This window comes from Manduca sexta, chromosome 21 (assembly GCF_014839805.1).
Source record: "Manduca sexta isolate Smith_Timp_Sample1 chromosome 21, JHU_Msex_v1.0, whole genome shotgun sequence".
Classification (NCBI taxonomy): Eukaryota; Metazoa; Arthropoda; class Insecta; order Lepidoptera; family Sphingidae; genus Manduca; species Manduca sexta.
In genome coordinates this window covers 15,053,490-15,065,801 of record NC_051135.1, presented here as the reverse complement: position 1 = coordinate 15,065,801, position 12,312 = coordinate 15,053,490, and the positions used below count along the sequence as shown (strand labels likewise).

General features: G+C 40.5%; 1 protein-coding gene across 1 annotated transcript in view; it reads left to right on the top strand.

The window, feature by feature from the left end:
* The window catches only part of LOC115442227 (mitogen-activated protein kinase kinase kinase 4), a 65,909-nt gene that overhangs the window by 37,238 nt on the left and 16,359 nt on the right, over window positions 1-12,312 (top strand). The window contains exons 11-22 of the mRNA XM_037441171.1: window positions 4,785-4,891; window positions 5,485-5,615; window positions 6,091-6,282; window positions 7,289-7,449; window positions 7,808-7,896; window positions 8,041-8,231; window positions 10,183-10,307; window positions 10,784-10,913; window positions 10,952-10,991; window positions 11,221-11,410; window positions 11,546-11,660; window positions 12,000-12,112. Coding sequence (XP_037297068.1) covers window positions 4,785-4,891; window positions 5,485-5,615; window positions 6,091-6,282; window positions 7,289-7,449; window positions 7,808-7,896; window positions 8,041-8,231; window positions 10,183-10,307; window positions 10,784-10,913; window positions 10,952-10,991; window positions 11,221-11,410; window positions 11,546-11,660; window positions 12,000-12,112 — 1,584 coding nt within the window. The remainder of the gene's footprint in view (window positions 1-4,784; window positions 4,892-5,484; window positions 5,616-6,090; window positions 6,283-7,288; window positions 7,450-7,807; window positions 7,897-8,040; window positions 8,232-10,182; window positions 10,308-10,783; window positions 10,914-10,951; window positions 10,992-11,220; window positions 11,411-11,545; window positions 11,661-11,999; window positions 12,113-12,312) is intronic.

The window sequence follows — 12,312 nt, the reverse complement described above, 5'->3', positions numbered from 1 at the left end:
ACTCATGCGGGCAAGAGAACTACCATACGCCTTAAAATTAAAACGAAATGCAAATTCAATGGAAATAACGGTACTGATCTATTTAATGAGAAGCGTTAACAAAAAATATCGTGTTTTACCGGTTCGCAGATTCCATCGCGTTCTGTAAAAACTAATTAAATTCTGGGTATTTTTATATTCGTGAGCTGGCTTCGGTATTCGCTAGACTGCGGATCTCCATTAATATTTTCAGCTCCTTAACTTTGATAAACGTGGTTGAAAGAAAAATTGACATGGCGGACAGTGGCTTTGCCCATGTCTGTGAGAAACAGCGTCTGCCTTCGTGGACTTAATAATTCTTTCTATTTGAGACTTGCTGACCCTCAATGCGCGGTGTTATACGTCTGTCTGTGACTGCTTGCATATGCTGGCAGGTATTAGAGCGTATTTACTGTTCATTTCGTTTAATCGTGACTTGCAAGTTGTAGTGTCTCTAGTTAAGGATCTTTAATATAATTAATGTATGTATTAGATATGTTTAGTTTATGGAGTTTATGAATACTCTTTGTTATAAAATTATTTAATAAAAGTATTTCTAAAACCGGCGATAGCCTAATTGGGTATGGAACAGATTGCTGAAACGAATGTCCGCAGGTTCACACCCAACCTTTGACTTTTCTAAAGTTGTCTGTGTATTGTTTGTGAATGATCGCTTGCTTTAACGGTAAAGGAAAACACCGTGAGGAAATCTGCGTATCTGAGAAATTCTCTATAAGCACTTTGAGGGTATGTGAAATCTTCCAATCCGCACTAGGCCAGCGTGACTGCAATGGACTTATTCCTTTCATTAATAGGAGGAAACTCGTGCCCAACAATGACACAGTTCATAAAACAGAGCTAATATTATGTATAATATTATCTAATCCTGCCGCCGACCACAATTTTGCAGACATTATTTTAGTCTGTTTTGATAAACACAGTAATCAGTGATCCAGTGTAATTACCGTGCATTACGACTTAAAACTAAATGTCTGACGAACAGAATGTAGCGACACGCAGTGCTTAAAAATTTAAAATTCTGGTAATAGGACCACCGCAACGTCTATTTCCACCGCTAAGTATCAGAGCGCAAACACTGCTGTGTTCCGGTTTGAGGAATATTGTAGCCAGCGTAATTATGGAGATTATGAGACTCAACGCCTCAAGTCTCAGGGTGACCAGTGCAGTGGAGTGCCATTGTTTACGGACAATCCGACTACCACAGGCTTATTCGATCTGGTAATATATTTTTAAATCGCTAAAATTATCACTGATAACGGCTGTCTCTGTTTCCGGCATACACGTATATTATTACTGTAATCGTAATATTCTGGCTAAAAGCATATTTGTGTAAACAATTGCAAGAGAATGTATATCGTCTACTCTATTCTTATTGATAAAATTAGCGTTTTAATATGTAACTGTGCCTACCTGATGGTTAATGGAGTGGGTCCAATAGGGTGTCGACTGACGAGAGATGATTACCCCTCGGCAGTCAAACACAATTATGCCGGCCTGTTGGAACCGAAATTTCTGGATCTCTGTTAGGAAAGACTTGAAGCCCTCCATCGATCATATACGTCCTCGTACATTCCTTGCGTAGTTTTACGGCGCATGAGTAACGCGGGGAAAGGGGGACATGCGCAGAATGGCAAATAATCTAACTCGAGCTGCATGAAAATTAAATTGATTATCGAATTAAATCGATGTATTACCATAAAAAAAATTATAATATAGAAAACGATCTTTATTGGATGATAGCGTTTTAGTCAGAAATGGTCGATAATAATGATATTAATAGGAAATATCTAGAGAGTTGATAATGTTATCACGAATGTCGAGCCGCGCAATGTCCGGTGTATTTAATTCGGATTGGAGCCAATCGCTTCTCTCGTTGAGTCATTGTTTGACTAAACATGAAAACGAAAAATACTGATTATTGTGAACTGTTTACACTACATTAATTGGGGCATTGCACGTTGTACTTGACAGGGTTGCAAGTAACATGTAAATATAGGGATACTAACGAATCACGTTCTAGGGTTATCATTTATATGACTGTTCAGAGCAGCTATCTCAGTGCAAAAAGAAAATAAAAGTCCCTGGGCCGTCCCGTATGCGTCGAAAAATGGCCATCGCGGGTTTTGCTTGAAATGCCGGTGTGGCTTATACCGGGTCAGAGGCTTGGTCAAACCCTCGCTCTGATGATGCTATACTCCCGAGTGTAGACTGGTAAAAACAATATACCCATTCCCCCTCCTGCCCCCTAAGTGGTGGTGGCGACAACACGTTTTTTTTCCGCGAAAAAAAGTATCATCTTACACGGGAAATCCGAGACTGGAACACGAAATGGTATGAGGTTTAAGATCATGTTAATACATTAATTTACGATTGTTTCATTGGAGACAATTTGGTGATAATTTTAGTCCGGTATTTTATGCTTATGCAAGAACCTCTTTAATAAAACAACACGGAATTTTCCCTGTCATACTGATCTAAATCCTTTTTGGAGATCTCTCTGTTCTGTAGGTTTTTATTCACGTTGTTTTCATTTACTGGCAGAATGAAACACAAATTGCTCACTACCTTATGATTTTATCATTTACTAGCTTTTGTCCGCGGCTCCGCCCGCGTTATAAAGATTTTCGGGCTAAAGTTTTCCGTTAATAAAGTCAAGCTATATATTTTCTCGGGAGCCTATGTTCTTCCCAGGGTCTCAAACTGTCTCTATACAAAATTGTATCCTAATACGTTGGGTAGTTTTTGGGTTTAACACGTTCAGGCAGACAGATGCAGCGGGAGACTGTTTTATATTATATTTTTGTAGAACTTTTTAAGAGGAACAATCCCGTCATACATCATTGTTGTGTAACTTTAACCGTTTACGCAGTGCACGCAACAGAAGCTCTCAAAACGAATAAATTTTTACCCGTTTTTGCAAAATGTTTCATTACTGCTCCGCTCCTATTGGTCATAGCGTGATGATATATAGCCTATAGCACTCCAGGAACAAAATGCTATCCCACACCAAAATAATTTTTCAGTTCGAACCGGTAGTTCCTGAGATTAGCCATTACTGCTCCGCCCCTATTGGGTATAGCGTGATGATATATAGCCTATAGCACTCCACGAACAAAGGGCTATCCAACACAAAAAGATTTTTTTAGTTTGAACCGATAGTTCCTGAGATTAGCGCTTTCAAACAAACAAACAAACAAACAAACTCTTCAGCTTTATATAATAGTATATAGATTTCTTACCTTCGAAACATGACTGTACTGGGATTGAACTTGTTCTTCATCTTTACACACTCCTAGAACCTCCGCCAGACCACATCCGACTAATCAGCGCTCGCCGGGGATATGTACGCTACAGATTAGCAACACAACCACTGCGTTACTTGTGCCACCTACGTTACTTATTTAGCCGCAGCCATCTGCTCAATACTTTTAAATATTCAAATATCCCTAAATACATGCCCAATTGGTACGCAAGTGTTAGTGAGTTAAAAAAACAGAGATCTTTCGCAGTTTCGTGTTTACGCCACTTTAGCTTGTAGGTGATTGAAATATAACATTTTTCATTGTTCGATGGCTTTGCTTCGAGTCTTATAAGTCAAATACCGGCGCGTTAACGTCCAAGACTTTTGTGTGAAGAACTTTGTATGTGGTTTCGTTTGTTCGTTTGTTTATTATGCTAAATATGTTTAATGGATATGTGGACTAGTGTTCCATGGTCAGTGTGGTTAGTGCACGTTCAGGATGGTGGTGTTTCTCATGTAATCCACTCGGTCTGTCCTAGACTTCTAGTGTAGGTAAAGAATTGTAAGTTTTATTTGAACTATTCTTCATTTGTCCGTAATTCTATTTTAAAAGTGTCGATTATAATGATATTTTTTTTTATTTTATTTCCTAAATTGGGGTTCTTTATTGAGATAAAGAGAGAGCTTATTGCATTGTTATTACAACGACGAATGTTTAAAAAAATCCCACCCCTCGTCTGTTCGTCTGAACGCGATAACTTAAAAATTACTAAAGTGATTTTTGTTAAATTTAGTATAGAAATAGTTTAATACCCTAGAAAGGACATAGGCTACTGACTGGCAGCGCAATTTGTTTTTTAACTTTCAACAACAGGGATGGATTAGCTTTTTTAAACCTTAACATATTTGTAGATATATAGCAACATAGACAAAACACACATAAAAAGTTTTTATTCCCGATTGGGTAGGCAGAAGTGTAACTTGGGCATCCTCTTTTCGCCTGTTAGAGGGCAAGCCTATTGCCTTATCCGGTACAAACTTCAAGTCTCCGGACTGATACTAAGCTTCTGATACATTTTACCCGACCTGGGCGTCGAACCCGGGACCTTAGAACGGTATGGTATCGTGCGCGCAAGCACTAGACCTCGTAACAGACACCACATAACCTGCAGACTTTTAAATCGAATTCACTGACCGTTTTATGGGTTTTTGCTTATAAAAATTGTTATCCGCACAACAATTGATATATCGTGGTAGACTATTATCTTCTTTTAGTATTAACTCTAAGATGTAGGTTTTTTTATTTACTATAAATAATTTGAAAAATATGCCATTAAAAAAATAGTTGTTTGCCATGATAATTAACAATAATGTGGCAGCCAATTAGTAAAACAAAACAAAATATGCAAAAATAAAAATAATAGTGATATTAGGGAGCCTGACTACTTATTTTTTTTATCGTTTCCTAAAATAATGGGTAAATAAATAACGATCGTTGTTTCAGAAACCTGATAGATTGTGGTATGACGAGCTACGGCGTCGGAGCCACGAGGACGTTTCGGGAGAGGAAGGACCAAATGGACTTCACGTCGCCTTCCCAGACGCCTCCAGGTATAGTATAGAAGTACTTCTAGGAAATTTATAAAAACATACCTTATGTAACTTATAATAGGGAAATATATTAAATTGATGTTTTGAGGTATAAAATGGTATCTTACAGTGCCATTAACAAATCAACGATATATTTTGTATAAGGATACATGTGATCCTTCCGTTTTTACTATTTTTTCTTCCTTTTTATCGTTTGGCACGGCAAAATGGCCGCACTGCACCTTTTTTTTTTTTTTTTGTTTTCGCGGAGAAAGTCCCTTATTACTACCGCCCAGCCTTCGTGGGGGGTGACTGAGCGGTTATGCTGGGGTAGCCGTGCCTTACGGCCCGGCCGCACTGCACCTGGTGGTAAGTGGAGTGGGGTTCAAAAGAACGTAAACTGATAAGATGCTCTCTGCAGTCGACACAATTATGACTTGTTGGAGCCGGTTGGAGCACAGGCCGATCCCGGAACGCGACACACTTACGTGGGCGTTATGGCGGGTTTGAATACCTTGTGTATGTTGGTCACTATATCAAATATATTCTACCACTAGCTAATATCTGAAGAGGCATATAAATTGATAAATTAAAAGTGGCTTTTTCCTCATCAGTGGCAGAGCGTCTGAAGAAAAGGGCCAGCTTGAAGCTGATACGGTCCAAGGAGCGAGACTGGAAGCAGCAGGACTCCAGCCAGCGCGAGATAAAGGAAACCCCACCTGCTGCACCAGCCGTGGCTACTCTGGTAAGTCCTATTCGAAGTGTAGAAACTTTTATTGCTTTGAATCAGGACAAGCTTTTGCCGTGCATCTGATGGATAGCGCACGACTGCCCAAATCAGTAGAAATATCATCGAATACTGTGAATTACAAAGTATTGTTTGGTATTCCACTTGCGCCCGTCACCCTAAGACATGAAATGTTAAGGGCTTATTACGTCCAGTAGCTACACTATCTAGTTAAGTATCAGCCTACATTGCATAAACATTTCCATGATGTACTGATTTGTTTATTTGCCAATAGAAGTTGCACAATTACAACAAAAATACAAATTCTGTATTTCTCCGCAAGTAGGTAGACACAACTTATTTGTACTGCTTACATCAATAAATATATACATTGTACGTGTTATCTTATTTTAAAATAAATTACATTATTACCACTAGTATAATATTCAGAGGATTCTACTGCGTAAGAGTCAGCTAATAAGTCTCTATCCAGGTTGAATCATGCAGCCGGTTCATGTCGCTCACATCCCGGCCGAAATCCGTGGTCCCGGATGCGCTGGAGGCGGAGGTGGAAGAGCGAAGACCGGACCGGGACAAGGAGCTGCCCGAGGACCGCGTCAACTTCCACAACACCTTCTGCATGCTCATCAACATGGGCAATATCGACAGAGGGTGTAAGAGGACTGTGAGTGCACTCTTAATTTTTAGTAATATGATATCTGGGAAGATCGGAAGGGAGACAAGCTAACGGTCCACCTGATGGAAAGTGGTAACCGTCATCCATGGCTTTGTCAATGCTGTCAAATAACAGTTTGCAAATGGTGTTATGTTTTGCAATAAAAGGTCACTGCACTGTTTTAATGCGCTGGCGCAGCCTTAAAGTTTAATATTATAACAACATCCGTGTAGACTATAATAAGAATAGGAAGTGGGGTATTTTTAGAATGTGGTAAAAACAAAATGTGTTTTTTACGTGGTATATAAGCGTGTGGAATTTATTAGATAAGATAAAGTAAGTGTAAAAAAAAATGTTATTTACTTGCATCCGGTTGTTAGGCCGACATACATTCTTAATCTATCATAATGACTAATTCAGAACGAATAGTCAAAATATTAGTTGTTAACTTATCAAATATTTGTGTTTTATCGAGTTATATTTTGTTTTATTGCACCATCTAAATTGGTTTATAATGGCATCCATGACTTGTTAGTTTTGTATACGATTTCCACATGGGACGAAACTACTTACGATGTGGAAGTCTTTGGTTCGATCCCCTGGTCGGGTAAAATGTGATTGAGTTTTTCTGTTGAATATCAGTCGGGAATCTAGAATTTATTCGTATCATGCCACAAGACGTAATTACGGCGCGGAAAGTGAGTGCACTATTTGCGTCTCTCTTTTCTTATACCGTCACAGCCAAGTGATCCCAACTGCATCTGACGGTAAGTGAAGTGGGCTCCAATAGAATGTCGACTGACGAGAAATGATTACCCCTCAGCAGTCAACACAATTATGCCGGCCTGTTGGATTATGCTGATCTCGGAACGAGACACAATTACGATGGCCACTGTGGACGGTTTTAACACCTTGTGGATATAAAATATATCCTAACACCAGCAAATATGTTTATTCCTTCGGGGGATAAAAAAGCGTGGGCAGAAGTTGGAATAATGGTGTGCTGTTTCCACAGATCAGCCGAGAAGAGAAGGTTTGGCAGAATGAGCTCAAAGACCTTATCTGGCTGGAGCTGCAGGCTCGATGTTCAGGCAGGACCCTGGCCCAGCAGGACATGTACCTGTGCAGCGAGAGGAAGCTGGTGCCGGCGCTCATCAACAATATTATGGAATACCAGTAAGTTTGCTGTGAGTGTTGTTTTTCAATCCGGTTTTAGGTGCATGGTCTTCGAAAATGTATGAGATTTCAAACTTTATGAGTTCAATGTATACTCAACTGAGCAGAAATTTTTTTAGTAGTAAAAAAAGGAAATCAGACAACGTGAGGCACTCAATGATGGATTAACGCCGCCCACAAACAAAAAGGATGAAATGAGATATGATGTCAAAACTTGTTAATATATGTATTATGCTGTTGGTATTTTTTGTTATAGTTAATTTGATAATACTGTATTTTTTATGAGTAAATTAGAGATGGCGTGACAGAACCCTGACAGGCCATATCCAAAGACTAATCCATAATTATTTTTTTGCAGATTCGTGAACACAAACCCTTGTCAAAGTGAATCAAAACTGCACTTCATGGGACACCATGACGATCTTATTGATGAAGACAAATGTGCAGGTCAGTTTACCTCTTATTTACCTTTATAGTTAACATTATATTATGCAAACATACAATAGATGAAAAAAAGACATAGCATGATGCATTTCTGAGCACACGTCACAACTACACCTTCAATCTAAACATGGTAAAGTTTGTCCCCAGCTGAAGACCAAAACGCGGGCTGCCTGGAGTTCGACTGCCAGCAGTGCTCGGAGGCGATCGGCGCCGCGATGCGCGACGTGTACTCGCTGCTCGAGGCCTTCAACAACGCCGTCGCGCTCTACCCCTCCAGCAAGGCCATGATGGCCGACCACCCGCAGATCGCCACCAAGGCCTTCGACAATAGGGTTAAGGTAGGAATATAGTATCTACTTAATTTCGCAGCAGGGTGGAATTAACAATATTTTTTAGAGGAGTTATACCTTGGACAGGTAGAGGCACGAGTCGTGAGCACACTCGTGATTGGTCCATTTGATGTGTACTATGCCTATGTTTCGCATAATTTTTCATCTGCACTTTTAATTGATTACATTGAATATTTAGAATGCCCTCGGTGGCGTAATTGTACTGGATGTGCGATACGACATCGCACTGAGGTCCTGGGTTCGAATCTCGGATCGGGCAAAGTGATATTTGTGTTTTTCTGCTCAGTATCAGCCCGGAGTCTGGAATTTGTGCCTTCCGGGAGTAGGCTCGCCCTCTATCATATCACTAGCTTTTGCTCGCGGCTCCGCCCGCGTTATAAAGTTTTTCAGGCTAAAGTTTTCCGTTATAAAAGTCTCGCTATATATTTTCCCGGAAGCCGGTGTTCTTCCCAGGGTCTCAAACTGTCTCCATACCAAATTTTATCCTAATACGTTGGGTAGTTTTTTGAGTTTAACACGTTCGGGCAGACCGATGCAGCGGGGGACTTTGTTTTATGATATATTTTTGTAGAACTTTTTAAGAGGAACAATCCCGTCATACATCATTGTGGCATAACTTTAACCGTTTACGCAGCGCACGCAACAGAAGCTCTCAAAACTAATAAATTGTCCCCGTTTTTGCATCATGTTTCATTACTGCTCCGCTCCTATTGGTCATAGCGTGACGATATATAACCTATAGCACTCCAGGAACAAAGGGCTATCCAACACAAAAATATTTTTTCAGTTCGAACCGGTAGTTCCTGAGATTAGCGATTACTGCTCCGCTCCTATTGGGCATAGCGTGATGATATATAGCCTATAGCACTCCACGAACATAGGGCTATCCAAAGCAAAAAGATTTTTTTAGTTTGGACCGGTAGTTCCTGAGATTAGCGCGTTCAAACAAACAAACAAACAAACAAACTCTTCAGCTTTATATAATACTAGCGTTTCCCGCGGCTCCGCCCGCGTTATAAAGTTTTTCAGGCTAAAGTTTTCCGTTATGAAAGTAGTAGTTTCCCGGGAGCCTATGTTCTTCCCGGGGTCTCAGACTGTCTCCATACCAAATTTCATCTTAATACGTTGGGTAGTTTTTGAGTTCAACACGTTCAGGCAGACAGATGCAGCGGGAGACTTTGTTTTATAATATATTTTTTAGAACTTTTTAAGAGGAACAATCCCGTCATACATCATTGTTGCATAACTTTAACCGTTTACGCAGCGCACGCAACAGAAGCTCTCAAAACTAATAAATTGTCCCCGTTTTTGCAACATGTTTCATTATTGCTCCGCTCCTATTGGTCATAGCGTGATGATATATAACTAAAAGCACTTCACAAACAAAGGGCTATTCAACACAAAAAGAATCTTTCAGTTCGAATCGGTAGTTCCTGAGATTAGCCATTACTGCTCCGCTCCTATTGGGTATAGCGTGATGATATATAGGCTATAGCACTCCACGAAGAAAGGGCTATCCAACGCAAAAAGATTTTTTCAGTTTGGACCGGTAGTTCCTGAGATTAGCCATTACTGCTCCGCTCCTATTAGGTATAGCGTGATGATATATAGCCTATAGCACTCTACGAACAAAGGGCTATCCAACGCAAAAAGAATTTTTCAGTTTGTACCGGTAGTTCCTGAGATTAGCGCGTTCAAACAAACAAACAAACTCTTCAGCTTTATATAATAGTATAGAAGTATAGATTAGACGGAACAGTTGGCGAAGCGGGTGCCCTGGTTGCGCCTCTGCATACCTGGGATAAATGCGTAATGTTCTATGTGTGTGTGTAAATATTTAGTACAGTGCAGTGTATAGTTATGATTTTTACGTTTATTATGCAAGTCTTCGGCGATGATAAACTCATCCTCAAACTACAATTTCATTGCATGGTTGCAGACGATGTGCCTGTGGTTCAACCTGGCGCTCAACATGCGCCTGAAGATGGCGTCGATGCGCGCCATGTTGCGCGCGCTGCGGCTCAAGACGGAGCGCAGCCACGCGCGGACTGCCGAAATGCGCAGGTACCGAGACCATGCACACGCTACGGAATCCTAATGAATCACATTTTACAATACCCATTCTAGATTAGTAAGAAGATACCCTTTAGGGCGATCATTTAACTACATTTGATGCATATAATAATGTGCCGTATAAAAAAATACGTAAGAGTCGTATGAAGAAATTGATAAAAATACGTAAAAGTCGTGTGAACAAATGGATAGCTTAAACACAAATAATATTTGTCTAAAATCCACGGAATAGTTTGCCATCACACATATTCCTTATTTCTTAGAGTCCTTTACGCGGGGCGTGAAGAAGCAATTAGGTAGGTTTGCATAACTGTGTCAACGGTTCGATTTACATCACTGAATTTCTATTTTAAAAGATTGTCTCTTGTCGATCGACATTTACTAGGCTTCATTTTATATCCGATGTAGTGAAGCCATTTTGTCTCTAAATTAAATTAAAATTTTTTACAAATTCTATTCCCCACCAGGCAACCATCCGACCCCCCTCGAGAGTGCCAAGTGCGGTTCACGACTCCCACGGACTCGAGCGGAAGTGACCTCAGCGCCCAGTCCGACGTCACTAAGGAGGAAGACAAGGACAGTGACCACAAGGAGGGAGTGAAGCGAGCGAGATGAGAGACATCTCTAAATACAAGCGGGACGAGGATGAAGTCGATAGCGGGGTTGAGAGCACTAGTGAGTATGTTATTCGCCAAAATAAAGCTAGTATCGTCTTGCCGATTATATTATATCGATTTAGCAGTACTTGTTAAGTCGCAATGCGTTTAAACTGTAGTGCATGGTAAAGGCGGAATTACATTTCTTATTTTGATTATGTGAGTGAAATGTAACTGGCGGTGAAGTTTAAAATCAGTTTGTATTATAAAGGTGAACAGGTGTTGATATAAGCGTTATCTGTGGCCAGGGACGAACGAGGCCGCCACGACGCCCGAGATCGTGGTGTCGTGCAGCGCGTCGGAGTACAGCGAGGCGGAGTGGGCGGAGTCGCGCACGCACGGGCCGGCGTGCCTGCACGGCGACGGGTTCGACCTGGGGCCGCTGCACGACATCACGCAGCTGCAACTGCTGGACCGCTGCCGCGTCTCCGTATACAGGTCGGACATCACTCGTTTTTCCCCCCTCATAATATCGATGTTTGAATCGATTTTAACCTAGCATCGCAACCTAGCATTAGAAATTTTCAACGAATACAAAGTTACAAATATTTATTTGTAAATCTTGTCATTCAGAGAACACCATCGTGAGATCTTGAAGACGCAAAGCGTGCGTCGTTGCATGATGTTCATCGCCAAAATGAAGAAACACATCCTGAGCAAAGTCCATCTCACTCTGGAGAAACCAGATGTAAGTGTGACATTTCAGCTATAAGAATAAGTTATGCTAATTACACAAAAATGTTATTAATCTTTGAGAGGCCTAAAAGGGAATTCCCCTTTGAATTGAAAAGCAAGCAATGATTTATTGGCAGTCCAGCGATCACGCAATGCATTGTATATACTTGTGTTGATTTATTAGAACTACCTAAAAATTCTTCATTTGCTCCCCTGGACTAAAAATTAAGATTTGCCCACCTGGACCAAAATTCTTTACAAGCTCAACGTATCACACTTTACAACGTAACTAGAACTTGGAGTTCTATTATTTAGGTTTTGCAACTGTCTAATGAGAATATTCTATCAACAGAACTTGAGCAGCGACGTGTATTCTGAAGACGAAAATGTAGTATTCGGTGATGATGACGAGAACGAAGAGTCGCTGCAGGACGAGAGCGCAAAAGAAGCATATGAATTGAGGCGGTAATTATTTATATATTTATGATTCACTAGTTGAGTACAGTGTACTTAATCGATGACTATAGTAAACTTTGTTCGATTTTAATCGATTGTCACCGATCGATTATTGAACCGAGAACTATAAACCTACGATTAATTTGCAAGTCAGGCAGAGACAATGCGTAAAAGACTACTTTACCTACTCCTTATTGGAATGTCTGATC